The sequence below is a fragment of the Oncorhynchus clarkii genome, chromosome 3 (genome assembly GCF_045791955.1).
Source record: "Oncorhynchus clarkii lewisi isolate Uvic-CL-2024 chromosome 3, UVic_Ocla_1.0, whole genome shotgun sequence".
Lineage (NCBI taxonomy): Eukaryota > Metazoa > Chordata > Actinopteri > Salmoniformes > Salmonidae > Oncorhynchus > Oncorhynchus clarkii.
The window spans coordinates 2,293,947-2,313,407 of record NC_092149.1 but is presented as its reverse complement, the minus strand read 5'-3'; the positions used below and the strand labels follow the sequence as shown (position 1 = coordinate 2,313,407).

Genomic DNA, 19,461 nt, shown 5'->3' with positions numbered 1-19,461 from the left:
TCCAACATCCATCCCTCCCTCCCTCCCTCCCTCACTCCCATCCTCTCTCCTTCCCTCCCTCCCTCCCCCTCCCTCCTTCCCTCCCATCCTCCCTCCTTCCCTCCCATCCTCTCTCTTTCCCTCACTCCCTCCCATCCTCCCTCCCTCCCATCATCTCTTCTCCCTCTCTCCCATCATCTCTCCTCCCTCCCTCCCATCCTCTCTCCTTCCCTCGCTCCCTCCCTCACTCCCATCCTCTCTCCTTCCCTCTCTCCCATCCTCTCTCCCATCCTCTTTCCCTCATTCCCTCCCTCCCGCCCTCCCTCCCTCACTCCCATCCTCTCTCCTTCCCTCTCTCCCATCCTCTCTCCTTCCCTCTCTCCTTCCCTCTCTCCCATCCTCTCTCCCTCCCCCCCATCCTCCCTCCCTCCTATCCTCTCTTCTCCCATCCTCTCTTCTTCCCTCCCTCCTATCCTCTCTCCTCCCATCCTCCCTCCCTCCCATCCTCTCTCCTCCCATCCTCCCTCCTTCCCTCCCATCCTCTCTCTTTCCCTCACTCCCTCCCATCCTCCCTCCCTCCCATCATCTCTCCTCCCTCTCTCCCATCATCTCTCCTCCCTCCCTCCCATCCTCTCTCCTTCCCTCTCTCCCATCCTCTCTCCCTCCCTCCCTCCCTCACTCCCTCCCTCACTCCCATCCTCTCTCCTTCCCTCTCTCCCATCCTCTCTCCTTCCCTCTCTCCTTCCCTCTCTCCCATCCTCTCTCCCTCCCCCCCATCCTCCCTCCCTCCTATCCTCTCTTCTCCCATCCTCTCTCCTTCCCTCCCTCCTATCCTCTCTCCTCCCATCCTCCCTCCCTCCCATCCTCTCTCCTCCCATCCTCCCTCCCTCCCTCCTATCCTCTCTCCTCCCATCCTCCCTCCCTCCCTCCTATCCTCTCTCCTCCCTCCCTCCCTCCCTCTCTCCTCCCATCCTCCCTCCCTCCCTCCTATCCTCTCTCTTCATCTTACCATCCTACCATAATGAATCAACCTCCCTACAGTATCTTACCATCCTACCATAATGAATCAACCTCCCTACAGTATCTTACCATCCTACCACAATGAATCAACCTCCCTACAGTATCTTACCATCCTCCCATAATGAATCAACCTCCCTACAGTATCTTACCATCCTACCACAATGAATTAACCTCCCTATCTTACCTCCTCCCATCCTCCCTCCCTCCCTCCTATCCTCTCTCTTCATCTTACCATCCTCCCATAATGAATCAACCTCCCTACAGTATCTTTCTATCCTACAATAATGGACCAACCTCCCTACAGTATCTTACCATCCTACCATAATGAATCAACCTCCCTACAGTATCTTACCATTTTACCATAATGAATCAACCTCCCTATCTTACCATCTTACCATAATGAATTAACCTCCCTATCCTACTATTTTACCATGGCCAGTAGGCACAGCATGAGGAACTTCTAATTCATTACAGTTAGATAGAACCAGTTAACCTTAATGGTATATTAAGGATTGTGGCTTTTCAGGACGATAACCAGACATGAGCCAAGGTTAGCTCATCTCCCTGTAACACTCAGTCTGAGATTAGACATGTCTGGAACCCCAAATGAGTGAGGAACCCACGACAGGAAACAGAATGAACAGGATCCTGGCCCTCACACAAAACATATGGTCGTTTAGTGTAGTGTACCATGCATGTCTCCAGGTCCTCCAGCCTTTCTGCCTCATTCAGCTCCGTGGTGGCCCGTTTAGGAGCCCTCTCCTCGGGTATGTCCAGGTCCACAGACTCCCGTTGGACCAGAGGACGCTCCTTCCTCACCAGGTGGTCAGCCTAGGGGGGAGCAAGACATAATGACTATTACACTACTGTTACTATAGTAACTATTATTATGTTCACTATTACCGTTACTATGGTCATTATTACCGTTACTATGGTCACTATTACTGTTACTATAGTCACTATTACTGTTACTATAGTCACTATTACTGTTACTACAGTCACTATTACTGTTACTACAGTCACTATTACTGTTACTATGTTCACAATTACTGTTACTATAGTCACTATTACTACAGTCACTATTACTGTTACTACAGTCACTATTACTGTTACTATAGTCACTATTACTACAGTCACTATTACTGTTACTATAGTCACTATTACTGTTACTATAGTCACTATTACTGTTACTATGGTCACTATTACTGTTACTATAGTCACTATTACTGTTACTATGGTCACTATTACTGTTACTATAGTCACTATTACTGTTACTATAGTCACTATTACTGTTACTACAGTCACTATTACTGTTACTATGTTCACAATTACTGTTACTATAGTCACTATTACTGTTACTATGTTCACAATTACTGTTACTATAGTCACTATTACTATAGTCACTATTACTGTTACTACAGTCACTATTACTGGTACTATAGTCACTATTACTGTTACTATAGTCACTATTACTGTTACTATAGTCACTATTACTGTTACTATAGTCACTATTACTGTTTCTATGTTCACAATTACTGTTACTATAGTCACTATTACTATAGTCACTATTACTGTTACTACAGTCACTATTACTGGTACTATAGTCACTATTACTGTTACTATAGTCACTATTACTGTTACTATAGTCACTATTACTGTTACTACAGTCACAATTACTGTTACTATGTTCACAATTACTGTTACTATAGTCACTATTACTGTTACTACAGTCACTATTACTGTTACTATGTTCACAATTACTGTTGCTATAGTCACTATTACTACAGTCACTATTACTGTTACTACAGTCACTATTACTGGTACTATAGTCACTATTACTGTTACTATAGTCACTATTACTGTTACTATAGTCACTATTACTGTTACTATAGTCACTATTACTGTTACTATAGTCACTATTACTGTTACTATAGTCACTATTACTGTTACTATAGTCACTATTACTGTTACTATAGTCACTATTACTGTTACTACAGTCACTATTACTGTTACTATGTTCACAATTACTGTTACTATAGTCACTATTACTATAGTCACTATTACTGTTACTACAGTCACTATTACTGTTACTATAGTCACTATTACTGTTACTATGTTCACTATTACTGTTACTATGGTCACAATTACTGTTGCTATAGTCACTATAACTATGTTCACTATTACTGTTACTATAGTCACTATTACTGTTACTATGTTCACTATTACTGTTACTATAGTCACAAATACTGTTCCTATAGTCACAATTACTGTCACTATGGTCACTCTTACTGTTACTATAGTCACTATTACTAAGTTCACTATTACTGTTACTATAGTCACTATAACTGTTACTATGGTCACTATTACTGTTACTATAGTAACTATTACTATGGTCACAATTACTGTTACTATGTTCACTATTACTGTTACTATGTTCACTATTACTGTTACTATAGTCACTATAACTGTTACTATGGTCACTATTACTGTTACTGTGGTCACTATTACTGTTACCATAGTAACTATTACTATGGTCACAATTACTGTTACTATGTTCACTATTACTGTTACTATGTTCACTATTACTGTTACTATGGTCACTATTACTGCTACTATAGTCACTATCACTGTTACTATGTTCACTATTACTGTTACTATGGTCACAATTACTGTTACTATAGTCACTATTACTATGTTCACTATTACTGTTACTATGTTCACTATTACTGTCACTATAGTTACTATTACTGTTACTATGGTCACTCTTACTGTTACTATGTTCACTATAACTGTTACTATGTTCACTATTACTGTTACTATGGTCACTCTTACTGTTACTATAGTCACTATTATTGTTACTATGTTCACTATTACTATGGTCACAATTACTGTTACTATAGTCACTATTACTATGTTCACTATTACTGTTACTATGTTCACTATTACTGTCACTATAGTCACTATTACTGTTACTATGGCCACTATTACTGTTACTATGGTCACTACTACTGTTATTATGGTCACTATTACTGTTACTATGGTCACTCTTACTGTTACTATGTTCACTATAACTGTTACTATGTTCACTATTACTGTTACTATGGTCACTCTTACTGTTACTATAGTCACTATTATTGTTACTATGTTCACTATTACTGTTACTATGGTCACTATTACTGTTACTATAGTCACAATTACTGTTACTATGTTCACTATCAATGTTACTATGGTCACTATTACTGTTACTATAGTCACAATTACTGTTACTATGGTCACTGTTACTATGTTCACTATTACTGTTAATATGTTCACTATTACTGTTACTATGGTCACTATTACTGTTACTATGGTCACTGTTACTGTTACTATGGTCACTGTTACTATGGTCACTGTTACTGTTACTATGGTCACTGTTACTATGGTCACTATTACTGTGTGTTATTATATATGACCTATATGATCATACACCTGTACTAGTGAACCAGTGACTGACTCAGTATGAATCATAGAATTCATGTTAGAATTTCACAGAATGTGTTGTCATATTATCATGAGCAGTGATGTGTTGTCATGGTTACCATGAGCAGTGATGTGTTGTCATGGTTACCATGAGTAGTGATTGCACTGTATCTCCAGGCATGATTAAGACTCACCAGTGTGTGCTGAGAGCCAGACAGGGCTTCTAGGATCTCATCTACGATACGGTCTGAGAGGAAGGAAGCCAGGCTCAGCTTTACCTCACTAGGAGAGAAACAGAGAGGGGAAGAGGAGAAAACAGAGGGATGAAGAGGAGAGAAACAGAGGGGAAGAGGAGAGAAACAGAGGGATGAAGAGGAGAGAAACAGAGAGGGGAAGAGGAGAGAAACAGATTGATGAAGAGGAGAGAAACAGAGAGGGGAAGAGGAGAAAACAGAGGGATGAAGAGGAGAGAAACAGCGGGATGAAGAGGAGAGAAACAGAGGGGGGAAGAGGAGAAAAATAGAGGGATGAAGAGGAGAGAAACAGATTGATGAAGAGGAGAGAAACAGAGAGGGGAAGAGGAGAGAAACAGATTGATGAAGAGGAGAGAAACAGAGAGGGGAAGAGGAGAAAACAGAGGGATGAAGAGGAGAGAAACAGAGGGGAAGAGGAGAGAAACAGAGGGGGGAAGAGGAGAAAAATAGAGGGATGAAGAGGAGAGAAACAGATTGATGAAGAGGAGAGAAACAGGGATGAAGAGGAGAGAAACAGGGATGAAGAGGAGAGAAACAGATTGATGAAGAGGAGAGAAACAGAGGGATGAAGTCAGAAAGAGGAGAGAGGCTTCATTCATTCCCACTTCACAGGGTCAACACTGAGGCAAGGCTTTGTGGGCCATCAGACCAGCAGGCTGTGAACAACCCCCTGGCGTTCTAAATGACAGTGGGAATCTACAGTAGAAGGATAGACACCTGCACACTGTCCAACTACAGGACCAATAAGTGGGAATCTACACTAGAAGGATAGACACCTGCACACTGTCTACAGGACCAATAAGTGGGAATCTAACAATCAGGGCCACTGCTATGACCTTAACACAGACAGTGACAGAGGACCCAGACAGGGACAGAGGACACAGACAGGGACAGAGGACACAGACAGGGACAGAGGACACAGACAGTGACAGAGGACACAGACAGTGACAGAGGACACAGACAGACACGTCACCTCTGTAGATAACACAATATAAAAACAATACACCAGGATTCTGCTTCTCAATGTACTCAGGCTTGTCAGCCAGAGGTCGTAGTTCATTCAGCCAAGAGAACAAGGACATGGAGGTGAGTGATTTCAGGACAACAGCAAAAATAATGTTGAGTTTTTTAATGAAGTCTGGACATCATTAGTGTGGAGTGAAGTCTTGTCATATAAACACGATACAACTCTAGTCTCACCTGATCTTGTTGATGATGTCGACTCCAGACTGTTCCAGCAGGGTGTTCTTGACGAAGCTACGGGGAACCACCATCTTAGCTGTGCTGGCTTTGATCAGGTCCTGACGAAGGTTAGTCTTCCTCATCACATGGGGACAGAGACCCTCCGCAGCATCCACCATGGACTCCAACAGACCCTGGAAAGATGAGCTATAAGACATCACATCTAGACATCCACCATGGACTCCAACAGACCCTGGAAAGATGAGCTATAAGACATCACATCTAGACAACTGAAATAACATAATGTGTGTGTATCTGTCTGTACAGTATGTGTGTTTGTGTGTGTGTCTGTGTCTGTGTGTGTATGTATGTGTGTTTGTGTGTGTGTCTGTGTGTGTGTGTGTGTCTGTGTGTGTATGTGTGTGTGTATGTGTGTGTGTGTGTGTGTGTGTGTGTGTGTATGTGTGTGTATGTGTATGTGTATGTGTGTGTATGTGTGTGTGTGTGTGTGTGTGTGTGTGTGTGTGTGTGTGTGTGTATGTGTGTGTGTATGTGTGTGTATGTGTGTGTGTGTGTGTGTGTGTGTGTGTATGTGTGTGTGTGTGTGTGTGTGTCTGTGTGTGTGTGTATATGTGTGTGTGTGTGTGTGTATATGTGTGTGTGTGTATATGTGTGTGTGTGTGTGTCAGGCTCCCTCACAGAACTCCTTCTCTCTGCTCTGATTACAGGCGGAGGGAAACATGCCAGCTCCTCTGCTGACACAACAACAACCACAGCGTTAAGGCCTGGGAGTTATCCCTGTACAATCCAGCTCTGGACGTCTCAACAGTCAATATGTCTGAGGGACTGGGAAAACAGGAGAATACGCAAGGCTACGTGTGTGTGTGGGGGGGTGGGGGGGTCTGGAGGGCGGAGAGAGACGGGACTGTTAACTCAGGAGTCTGCCTACCTGCCAAGAATGTACTGCTGCCCAAACCAATAAATATCCACTCTGGTCAAACTGTCTTTTAGGATGGCAGAACCCTGCTCTTTTGAAACATACACATTTCTGGAGATGGATCCTGTTCAGAGCAGTATCCTGGCATCATATTCTAGTCTAATTTATAGACAGATATCTTTTTTTACCCACTTTTTCTCGCCAATTTCGATCTTGTCTCATCGCTGCAACTCCCCAACGGGCTCGGGAGGCGAAGGTGGAGTCATGCGTCCTCTGAAACATGACCCGCCAAACCGCGCTTCTTCTTAACACCCGCCCTCTTAACCCGGAGGCTAGCCGCCGGTTGTGATACAGCCCGGGATCGAACCCGGGTCTGTAGTGACGCCTCTAGCTCTGCGAGGCAGTGTCTTAGACCGCTGCGCCACTCGGGAGACCCCTCATCAACATTTTGACCCATCATCAGTTTTCTTCAAACATTGACTTCCTTGACTTTTTGTGCCTGTTTAAAACCATGGCCCCCCTACCTGTAGCTGTTCATCCATGACCCTGGCCACCTCTCCAGCCATGGACTCCAGTTTCTCCTGGATGGGTCCTACTGACTGACCGTTGACCTCTTCTCTGGACGCTGCTCCCAGGTGGTACAGGTTAGGAAGCAGCTGGGGGGAGGAGAGGAGGAAGACAGGAGGAGGACAGGAGGACAGGTGGAGGAGAGGCGGAAGAGAGGGGAGAGGAGGACAGGAGGAGGATAGGACAGGTGGAGGAGAGGAGGACAGGAGTAGGAGAGGACAGGAGGAGGAGTGGAGGAAGAGAGGGGAGAGGAGGACAGGAGGAGGAGAGGACAGTAGGAGGAGAGGGGGACAGGAGGAAAGGAGAGGACAGGAGGAGGAGAGGAGGAGGAAAGGAGAGGAGGGGAGAGGAGGAGGAGGAGAGGATAGGAGGAGGAGGAGAGGACAGGAGGAGGAGGAGAGGACAGGAAGAGGAGAGGAGGAGGAAAGGAGAGGAGGGGAGAGGAGGAGGAGGAGAGGACAGGAGGAGGAGAGGAGGGGAGAGGAGGAGGAGAGGAGGAAAGGGTTAGAAAAAGGGTTGTAACATTCAAAATGTTGGATTATGGGTTAGATCTTAACTAAATGCCCAGAGTAAAATGACCAGTCACCGTTTTGGAGTTCCTGGCATCCTTCATCAGGTTTTCGGCCGTCTTGACGTCGTCTAAGACCACGTCTGTCTCTGAGTTCCTCAGGGAGTTGAGATGGTCCTGGACTTTCACACAGATTCTGTCAATCATCTGAAGAAGAAGAGTGTGAGACAGGAACAAAGCAGTTATCTGTCTAGCAGTGAAACCTAAAACAGACAATCTGAGAGGAATAGTAGACTCGAGGACAATCCCATCTCTTCACGCTCCTCTCAAATTACAGGAAATACAAACCGTCACACATCTACACCATGAAATCAATCACTAAGAATCATGTCTCATCTTCACCATGAAATGAATCATGTCTCATCTTCACCATGAAATGAATCACTAAGCATCGTGTCTCATCTTCACATTAAATGAATCACTAAGAATCATGTCTCATCTTCACCATGAAATGAATCACTAAGCATCGTGTCTCATCTTCACATTAAATGAATCACTAAGAATCATGTCTCATCTTCACCATGAAATGAATCACTAAGCATCGTGTCTCATCTTCACATTAAATGAATCACTAAGAATCATGTCTCATCTTCACCATGAAATGAATCACTAAGAATCATGTCTCATCTTCACCATGAAATGAATCACTAAGAATCGTGTCTCATCTTCACCATGAAATGAATCACTAAGCATCGTGTCTCATCTTCACCATGAAATGAATCATTAAGAATCGTGTGTCATCTTCACCATGAAATGAATCACTAAGAATCGTGTCTCATTTTAACCATGAAATCAATCACTAAGAATCATGTCTCATCTTCACCATGAAATGAATCACTAAGAATCGTGTCTCATTTTAACCATGAAATGAATCACTAAGAATCATCTCTCATCTTCACCATGAAGTGAATCACTAAGCATCGTGTCTCAGCTATACCATGAATCGTGTCTCATTTTAACCATGAAATGAATCACTAAGAATCATCTCTCATCTTCACCATGAAATGAATCACTAAGCATCGTGTCTCATCTATACCATGAATCGTGTCTCATTTTAACCATGAAATGAATCACTAAGAATCATCTCTCATCTTCACCATGAAATGAATCACTAAGCATCGTGTCTCACATAGCTGGTGTAACTGAGTCAGGTTTGCAGGCCTCCTTGCTCGTACATGCTTTTTTAGTTCTGCCCACAAATGTTCTATAGGATTGAGGTCAGGGTTTTGTGATGGCCACTCCAATACCTTGACTTCATTGTCCTTAAGCCATTTTTCCATAACTTTGGAAGTATGCTAGGTGTCATTGTCCATTTGGAAGACCCATTTGCGACCGAGCTGTAACTTCCTGACTGATGTTTTGAGATGTTGCTTCAATATATCCACATAATTTTCCTTCCTCATGACGCCATCTATTTTATGAAGTGCACCAGTCCCTCCTGCAGCAACCTCAGTGTTAACCAGTGGTCAGGGGAGACAGTTTCACAGGAGGGCGATTACAGGCTGTTAGTGGGGTGATGAAACACAATGCTACGCTCAACAAGTCAACAAAATCAAGTCGAGCTATGACCCCTGTGTCGCTGACCCACGTGTCGCTGACCTCCCCGTGTTGCTGACCCCCCGTGTTGCTGACCCCCCGTGTTGCTGACCCCCCCGTGTTGCTGACCCCCCCGTGTCGCTGACCCCCCGTGTCGCTGACAACCCCGTGTTGCTGACAACCCCGTGTTGCTGACAACCCCATGTTACTGACCCCCCCGTGTAGCTGACCCCCCCGTGTCGCTGACCCCCCGTGTCGTTGACCCCCCGTGTTGCTGACCCCCCGTGTTGCTGACCCCCCGTGTTGCTGACCCCCCATGTTGCCGACCCCCCATGTTACTGACCCCCGTGTTACTGACCCCCGTGTTACTGACCCCACATGTTACTGACCCCCCGTGTTGCTGACCCCCCATGTTACTGACCCCCCATGTTACTGACCCCCGTGATACTGACCCCCCATGTTGCTGACCCCCCCCGTGTTACTGACCCCCCCGTGTTACTGACCCCCCCGTGTTGCTGACCCCCATGTCGCTGATCGCCGTGTTACTGACCCCTGTGTTACTGACCCCCGTGTTGCTGAACCCGGTTTTACCTCTGCGGCTGTATTCACATGGTACTGTATTTTTAAATACTGTTGAGCGCGTGTCACCTGCTGAGTGGTGGTGGTAACGATGCCCTGTTGGAGGCGGTAGGCCTGCTCCTGGAGGTATTGACGAGTCTCATGGTTCCGGAACAGGTAGTTCTCAATCTGAAGAGAGCAGAGAGCATTACACTGTCAGCCATTTGTCATAGCAATGATATCCATGTAGCAAAATGGTTATTCAATCATAGATTTTGTTATTGCATTTGTGTGTTAGGTGAATATATATGTTAGAATTGTTTTTGTACCCAGACTACACAACAAATCCCAATTGGAAAAATAATCATATTGATTGATAGTTCAACCAGGTCCTCAGAGGTTTGAAGAGTCTGACTCACCTTCAGTCTTCTCTGGGCTTTAAGAGTCTGACTCACCTTTAGTCTTCTCTGGGCTTTAAGAGACTGACTCACCTTGAGCAGGGCATCTTCAGTCTTCTCTGAGCTGGCTTTAAGAGACGAACTCACCTTGAGCAGGGCGTCCTCTGTCTTCTCTGGGCTTTAAGAGTCTGACTCACCTTGAGCAGGTCATCCTCAGTCTTCTCTGGGCTTTAAGAGACTGACTCACCTTGAGCAGGGCATCCTCAGTCTTCTCTGGGCTTTAAGAGACGGTCTCACCTTGAGTAGGGCATCTTCAGTCTTCTCTGGGCTGGCTTTAAGAGACTGACTCACCTTGAGCAGGGCATCCTCAGTCTTCTCTGGGCTGGCTTTAAGAGACTGACTCACCTTGAGCAGGGCATCTTCAGTCTTCTCTGGGCTGGCTTTAAGAGACGGTCTCACCTTGAGTTGGGCATCTTCAGTCTTCTCTGGGCTGGCTTTAAGAGACTGACTCACCTTGAGCAGGGCATCCTCAGTCTTCTCTGGGCTTTAAGAGTCTGACTCACCTTGAGCAGGGCATCTTCAGTCTTCTCTGGGCTGGCTTTAAGAGACGAACTCACCTTGAGCAGGGCGTCCTCTGTCTTCTCTGGGCTTTAAGAGTCTGACTCACCTTGAGCAGGGAATCCTCAGTCTTCTCTGGGCTTTAAGAGACTGACTCACCTTGAGCAGGGCATCCTCAGTCTTCTCTGGGCTGGCTTTAAGAGACTGACTCACCTTCTGTCTTCTCTGGGCTTTAAGAGACTGACTCACCTTGAGCAGGGCATCTTCAGTCTTCTCTGGGCTTTAAGAGACTGACTCACCTTGAGCAGGGCATCCTCAGTCTTCTCTGAGCTTTAAGAGACTGACTCACCTTGAGCAGGGCATCCTCAGTCTTCTCTGGGCTTTAAGAGACTGACTCACCTTGAGCAGGGCATCCTCAGTCTTCTCTGGGCTTTAAGAGACTGACTCACCTTGAGCAGGGCATCCTCAGTCTTCTCTGGGCTTTAAGAGACTGACTCACCTTGAGAAGGGCATCCTCAGTCTTCTCTGGGCTTTAAGAGACTGACTCACCTTGAGCAGGGCATCCTCAGTCTTCTCTGGGCTTTAAGAGACTGACTCACCTTGAGCAGGGCATCCTCAGTCTTCTCTGGGCTTTAAGAGACTGACTCACCTTGAGCAGGGCATCCTCAGTCTTCTCTGAGCTTTAAGAGACTGACTCACCTTGAGCAGGGCATCCTCAGTCTTCTCTGGGCTTTAAGAGACTGACTCACCTTGAGCAGGGCATCCTCAGTCTTCTCTGGGCTTTAAGAGACTGACTCACCTTGAGCAGGGCATCCTCAGTCTTCTCTGGGCTTTAAGAGACTGACTCACCTTGAGCAGGGCATCCTCAGTCTTCTCTGGGCTTTAAGAGACTGACTCACCTTGAGCAGGGCATCCTCAGTCTTCTCTGGGCTTTAAGAGACTGACTCACCTTGAGCAGGGCATCCTCAGTCTTCTCTGGGCTTTAAGAGACTGACTCACCTTGAGCAGGGCATCCTCAGTCTTCTCTGGGCTTTAAGAGACTGACTCACCTTGAGCAGGGCATCCTCAGTCTTCTCTGGGCTTTAAGAGACTGACTCACCTTGAGCAGGGCATCTTCAGTCTTCTCTGGGCTTTAAGAGACTGACTCACCTTGAGCAGGGCGTCCTCAGTCTTCTCTGGGCTTTAAGAGACTGACTCACCTTGAGCAGGGCATCCTCAGTCTTCTCTGGGCTGGCTTTGAGAGCCTGAGACGCATCGATGATGGGGATAGGCATGAACCGGATGGTGAAGTTTCTGTCAAGGAGATGGACGGTCTCATAAATTTAGCATATTTTAAACAGATAGTATAATGTACTTATTCATTCCAGTCATATTTAACCAGATATTGGCATTCATATTTAAACAGATATTATGACCCAGTTAGTTATAGAAATATGAATTGGTTTAAAAGCCAGTCTTGAACTAACACAGTATCTGATTCAACTAATGTGATTCTTTTAGCATTATAATGCACACAGTATCTGATTCAACTAATGTGATTATTTTAGCATTATAATGCACACAGTATCTGATTCAACTAATGTGATTCTTTTAGCATTATAATGCATACAGTATCTGATTCAACTAATGTGATTCTTTTAGCATTATAATGCACACAGTATCTGATTCAACTAATGTGATTCTTTTAGCATTATAATGCACACAGTATCTGATTCAACTAATGTGATTCTTTTAGCATTATAATGCATACAGTATCTGATTCAACTAATGTGATTCTTTTAGCATTATAATGCACACAGTATCTGATTCAACTAATGTGATTCTTTTAGCATTATAATGCATACAGTATCTGATTCAACTAATGTGATTCTTTTAGCATTATAATGCACACAGTATCTGATTCAACTAATGTGATTCTTTTAGCATTATAATGCATACAGTATCTGATTCAACTAATGTGATTCTTTTAGCATTATAATGCACACAGTATCTGATTCAACTAATGTGATTCTTTTAGCATTATAATGCATACAGTATCTGATTCAACTAATGTGATTCTTTTAGCATTATAATGCATACAGTATCTGATTCAACTAATGTGATTCTTTTAGCATTATAATGCATACAGTATCTGATTCAACTAATGTGATTCTTTTAGCATTATAATGCACACAGTATCTGATTCAACTAATGTGATTCTTTTAGCATTATAATGCATACAGTATCTGTGTGTGTGTGTGTGTGTGTGTGTGTGTGTGTGTGTGTGTGTGTGTGTGTGTGTGTGTGTGAGGGCCCAGCCCCTGGCTGCTGACAGAGAGAAGAGCAGGTCTGAAACAAGCCATTTCATCTCCTAATTGATTGTGACTTGACATCATTAAGTGAGGTTACTGATCCTCTGCAGTTGGAAAGTCAGCCCAGAATAGTACATTAATTATGAGAGAGAGAGAGAGAGAAAAAGAGAGAGAGACAGAGAGAGACAGAGACAGAGAGAGAGAGACAGAGAGAGAGAGACAGAGAGATAGAGAGAGACAAAGAGAGACAGAGAGAGAGAGAGAGAGAGAGAGAGAGAGAGAGAGAGACAGAGAGAGACAAAGAGAGAGACAGAGAGAGAGAGAAAGACAGAGAGAGACAGAGAGAGACAGAGAGAAAGAGGTAGAGACAGGGAGAGACAGAGACAGACAGAGACAGAGAGACAGAGAGAGAGAGAGAGAGAGAGACGGAGAGACGGAGAGAGAGAGAAAGAAGTCTGGGACTGAACTGATTGAGTGTCTGTCTCTCAGGTGAAGCAGCTCAACGGTAGATTCATTCTTTATATGTAGTCAGAAAGGCCTCAGTGTGTCACTAAAGGGAATAGTTAATGACTGAACCTTACAGAGACTCAGGGACGACCAGCTCCTACGATACCTGATCAAACACACTCCTCTACATAACTGGAACCTCCTTCAAACACGGCTCATCTGGGACAACTAGAATATACATCCACTCACTATAGGGGCTTTGATCAACAGTCTCACAACAAGCCAACGCTCCGGAAACATCTTGGGATTGATATCACCGTTTGGTTAAAGAAAAAAAGAGCTGTAAATGTTTATTTTTGTTTTTTTTATCTCTTTTGTATTTATTGAGATGCAGCTTTACGTCTCCGAGGGACAGCTAAGGAACTGGCCCAATACGTTCAGTCGTTTCACTACTACTTCACTACTTTCACTACTAGCCACTTTAACTATGCCACTTTGTTTACATACTCATCTCATATGTATATACTGTACTCGATACAATCTACTGTATCTGCCTATGCTGCTCTGTACCATCACTCATTCATATATCCTTATGTACATATTCTTTATCCCCTCACACTGTGTACAAGACAGTAGTTTTGGAATTGTTAGTTAGATTACTTGTTGGTTATTACTGCATTGTCGGAACTAGAAGCACAAGCATTTCGCTACACTCGCATTAACATCTGCTAACCATGTGTATGTGACAAATAAATTTGATTTGATTTAAAGATGGCCACTTCTCTAGTAAACCCAGGGTGTTTACCTAAAGATGGCCACTTCTCTAGTAAACCCAGGGTGTTTACCTAAAGATGGCCACTTCTCTAGTAAACCCAGGGTGTTTACCTAAAGATGGCCACTTCTCTAGTAAACCCAGGGTGTTTACCTAAAGATGGCCACTTCTCTAGTAAACCCAGGGTGTTTACCTAAAGATGGCCACTTCTCTAGTAAACCCAGGGTGTTTACCTAAAGATGGCCACTTCTCTAGTAAACCCAGGGTGTTTACCTAAAGATGGCCACTTATCTAGTAAACCTAGAGTGTTTACCTAAAGATGGCCACTTCTCTAGTAAACCCAGGGTGTTTACCTAAAGATGGCCACTTCTCTAGTAAACCCAGGGTGTTTACCTAAAGATGGCTACTTCTCTAGTAAACCCAGGGTGTTTACCTAAAGATGGCCACTTCTCTAGTAAACCCAGGGTGTTTACCTAAAGATGGCCACTTCTCTAGTAAACCCAGGGTGTTTACCTAAAGATGGCCACTTCTCTAGTAAACCCAGGGTGTTTTCCTAAAGATGGCCACTTCTCTAATAAACCCAGGGTGTTTACCTAAAGATGGCCACTTCTCTAGTAAACCCAGGGTGTTTACCTAAAGATGGCCACTTCTCTAGTAAACCCAGGGTGTTTACCTAAAGATGGCCACTTCTCTAGTAAATCCAGGGTGTTTACCTAAAGATGGCCACTTCTCTAGTAAACCCAGGGTGTTTACCTAAAGATGGCCACTTCTCTAGTAAACCCAGGGTGTTTACCTAAAGATGGCCACCTATCTAGTAAACCCAGGGTGTTTACCTAAAGATGGCTACTTCTCTAGTAAACCCAGAGTGTTTACCTAAAGATGGCCACTTCTCTAGTAAACCCATGGTGTTTACCTAAAGATGGCCACCTATCTAGTAAACCCAGGGTGTTTACCTAAAGATGGCTACTTCTCTAGTAAACCCAGAGTGTTTACCTAAAGATGGCCACTTCTCTAGTAAACCCAGAGTGTTTACCTAAAGATGGCCACCTATCTAGTAAACCCAGAGTGTTTACCTAAAGATGGCCACCTATCTAGTAAACCCAGGGTGTTTACCTAAAGATGGCCACCTATCTAATAAACCCAGGGTGTTTACCTAAAGATGGCCACCTATCTAATAAACCCAGGGTGTTTACCTAAAGATTGCCACTTCTCTAATAAACCCAGGGTGTTTACCTAAAGATGGCCACTTCTCTAGTAAACTCAGGGTGTTTACCTAAAGATGTCCACTTCTCTAGTAGTTTACCTAAAGATGGCCACTTCTCTAATAAACCCAGGGTGTTTACCTAAAGATTGCCACTTCTCTAATAAACCCAGGGTGTTTACCTAAAGATGGCCACTTATCTAGTAAACCCACTCGCATTAACATCTGCTAACCATGTGTATGTGACAGTCTCTCTCCCTCTCCCCTCTCTCCCTATCGCCCCCTTCTCTTTCCCTCTACCCTCCTCTCTCCCTCTACCCTCCTCTCTCCTATCTCCATCTCTCCCCTTCTCTCTCCCTCTCCCTCTCCCTCTCCATCTCTCTCTCTCTCCCCACTCTCTCTCTCCATATCTTCCCGTTCTCTCTCCCTCTCCCCACTCTCCCTCTCTCTCTCTCCATATCTCCCCTTCTCTCTCCCTCTCCCCTCTCCATCTCTCTCCCTCTCCCCACTCTCTCTCTCCATATCTTCCCTTTCTCTCTCCCTCTCCCCACTCTCCCTCTCTCCCTCTCCATATCTCCCATTCCCTCTCCCTCTCCTCTCTCCATCTCTTCCCTTCTCTCTCCCCTTTATCCCTCTCTCTCTCCCCATCTCTCCTCTCCTATCCTCTCTCCATCTCTCCCCTTCCCATCTCTCCTCTCTTCTCTCCATCTCTCCCCTTCTCTCTCCTTCTCACTTCTCACCCACTCTCCCTCTCTCTCCCCATCTCTCACCCTCTCCCCTTTCTCTCTCCATCTCTCTCCCCTCTTCTCTCCACCATGTGTACCACAGGGTACACATCCATCCTCATCACAAAACAAATGACGAATCACCAGCCTCCCAGATTCCTCACAGGGCGCTAGTTAAGCATCCAGCCAACGTTCATTGTTATGCAGCAATTACAGAATGTAGATTCTTTTTAAATGAGGATGAAACAAAGAAAATGCCCAGACACTCATGACTGAGTGGATCCTAATATCATTCAGCTCTAACTTCATAGACAGACAATCACATGGTGCCCTGTCTGCTGCTTGTCTGCCATTCCTCCTCCTCTCTCTCTCTCTCTCTCTCTCTCTCTCTCTCTCACCCTCTCTCTCTCTCTCTCTCTATCCTATTTCTCTCCTGCTGCACCCTCCACTCTCTCTTTTCCTCCCCCCTCCTCTACCTCTCTCTCTCTCTGCTAACCTCCTCTCTACCCCCCATTCAACCCTCTCTCTCTCCCCCTCCACCCTGTCTGTGCTTCCAGGGATGAACAGCAGGCCCAGAGCCAAGCAGAGTAGAGAGGTACACAATAACCACACTGTTTTCTTTCCTCACCACAGCAGCCTGCTGTATCATCATTTGTATTCTGGAAGTGTTTCTGGTCATAATAATTCACCACAGTAGTGGTTAGAGTGTAGGGACTGCAGGTAGCCTAGTGGTTAGAGTGTAGGGACGGCAGGTAGCCTAGTGGTTAGAGTGGAGGGGCGGCAGGTAGCCTAGTGGTTAGAGTGTAGGGGCAGGCAGGTAGCCTAGTGGTTAGAGTGTAGGGGCGGCAGGTAGCCTAGTGGTTAGAGTGTAGGGACGGCAGGTAGCCTAGTGGTTAGAGTGTAGGGACGGCAGGTAGCCTAGTGGTTAGAGTGTAGGGGCGGCAGGTAAGCCTAGTGTTTAGAGTGTAGGGACGGCAGGTAGCCTAGTGGTTAGAGTGTAGGGACGGCAGGTAGCCTAGTGGTTAGAGTGTAGGGACGGCAGGTAGCCTAGTGGTTAGAGTGGAGGGGCGGCAGGTAGCCTAGTGGTTAGAGTGTAGGGACGGCAGGTAGCCTAGTGGTTAGAGTGTAGGGGCGGCAGGTAAGCCTAGTGTTTAGAGTGTAGTGACGGCAGGTAGCCTAGTGGTTAGAGTGTAGGGACGGCAGGTAGCCTAGTGGTTAGAGTGGAGGGACGGCAGGTAGCCTAGTGGTTAGAGTGGAGGGATGGCAGGTAGCCTAGTGGTTAGAGTGTAGGGGCGGCAGGTAGCCTAGTGGTTAGAGTGGAGGGACGGCAGGTAGCCTAGTGGTTAGAGTGGAGGGACGGCAGGTAGCCTAGTGGTTAGAGTGTAGGGGCAGGCAGGTAGCCTAGTGGTTAGAGTGTAGGGACGGCAGGTAGCCTAGTGGTTAGAGTGTGGGGACGGCAGGTAGCCTAGTGGTTAGAGTGGAGGGACGGCAGGTAGCCTAGTGGTTAGAGTGGAGGGATGGCAGGTAGCCTAGTGGTTAGAGTATAGGGGCGGCAGGTAGCCTAGCGGTTAGAGTGTAGGGACGGCAGGTAGCCTAGTGGTTAGAGTGTAGGGACGGCAGGTAGCCTAGTGGTTAGAGTGGAGGGACGGCAGGTAGCCTAGTGGTTAGAGTGGAGGGATGGCAGGTAGCCTAGTGGTTAGAGTATAGGGGCGGCAGGTAGCCTAGCGGTTAGAGTGTAGGGACGGCAGGTAGCCTAGTGGTTAGAGTGTAGGGATGGCAGGTAGCCTAGTGGTTAGAGTGTAGGGGCGGCAGGTAAGCCTAGTGTTTAGAGTGTAGGGACGGCAGGTAGCCTAGTGGTTAGAGTGTAGGGACGGCAGGTAGCCTAGTGGTTAGAGTGTAGGGGCGGCAGGTAGCCTAGTGGTTAGAGTGTAGGGACGGCAGGTAGCCTAGTGGTTAGAGTGTAGGGATGGCAGGTAGCCTAGTGGTTAGAGTGGAGGGATGGCAGGTAGCCTAGTGGTTAGAGTGTAGGGGCGGCAGGTAGCCTAGTGGTTAGAGTGGAGGGACGGCAGGTAGCCTAGTGGTTAGAGTGGAGGGACGGCAGGTAGCCTAGTGGTTAGAGTGTAGGGACGGCAGGTAGCCTAGTGGTTAGAGTGGAGGGACGGCAGGTAGCCTAGTGGTTAGAGTGGAGGGATGGCAGGTAGCCTAGTGGTTAGAGTGTAGGGGCGGCAGGTAGCCTAGCGGTTAGAGTGTAGGGGCGGCAGGTAGCCTAGTGGTTAGAGTGTAGGGGCGGCAGGTAGCCTAGTGGTTTGAGTGTAGGGACGGCAGGTAGCCTAGTGGTTAGAGTGGAGGGATGGCAGGTAGCCTAGTGGTTAGAGTGTAGGGACGGCAGGTAGCCTAGTGGTTAGAGTGTAGGGGCGGCAGGTAGCCTAGTGGTTAGAGTGTAGGGGCGGCAGGTAGCCTAGTGGTTTGAGTGTAGGGACGGCAGGTAGCCTGGTGGTTAGAGTGTAGGGACGGCAGGTAGCCTAGTGGTTAGAGTGTAGGGACGGCAGGTAGCCTAGTGGTTAGAGTGTAAGGACTGCAGGTAGCCTAGCGGTTAGAGTGTAGGGACGGCAGGTAGCCTAGTGGTTAGAGTGTAGGGACGGCAGGTCGCCTAGTCGTTAGAGTGGAGGGGCGGCAGGAAGCCTAGTGGTTAGAGTGTAGGGGCAGGCAGGTAGCCTAGTGGTTAGAGTGTAGGGACGGCAGGTAGCCTAGTGGTTAGAGTGTAGGGACGGCAGGTCGCCTAGTGGTTAGAGTGTAGGGGCGGCAGGTAGCCTAGTGGTTAGAGTGTAGGGGCAGGCAGGTAGTCTAGTGGTTAGAGTGTCGGGACGGCAGGTAGCCTAGTGGTTAGAGTGTAGGGGCGGCAGGTAGCCTAGTGGTTAGAGTGTAGGGGCGGCAGGTAGCCTAGTGGTTAGAGTGGAGGGGCGGCAGGTAGCCTAGTGGTTAGATCTCCATTGGTCCTCTGGTCATATT

The 19,461-nt window shown here is 46.2% G+C and overlaps 1 protein-coding gene across 1 annotated transcript in view; it reads right to left on the bottom strand.

Moving 5' to 3' along the window:
• The window catches only part of LOC139386524 (F-actin-uncapping protein LRRC16A-like), a 202,334-nt gene that overhangs the window by 27,030 nt on the left and 155,843 nt on the right, over nt 1-19,461 (bottom strand). The window contains exons 23-29 of the mRNA XM_071132127.1: nt 12,216-12,309; nt 10,151-10,249; nt 7,985-8,113; nt 7,356-7,487; nt 5,913-6,088; nt 4,653-4,740; nt 1,690-1,830 (exon numbers count right to left, since the gene is read on the bottom strand). Of these exons, the coding sequence (XP_070988228.1) occupies nt 1,690-1,830; nt 4,653-4,740; nt 5,913-6,088; nt 7,356-7,487; nt 7,985-8,113; nt 10,151-10,249; nt 12,216-12,309 (859 nt within the window). The remainder of the gene's footprint in view (nt 1-1,689; nt 1,831-4,652; nt 4,741-5,912; nt 6,089-7,355; nt 7,488-7,984; nt 8,114-10,150; nt 10,250-12,215; nt 12,310-19,461) is intronic.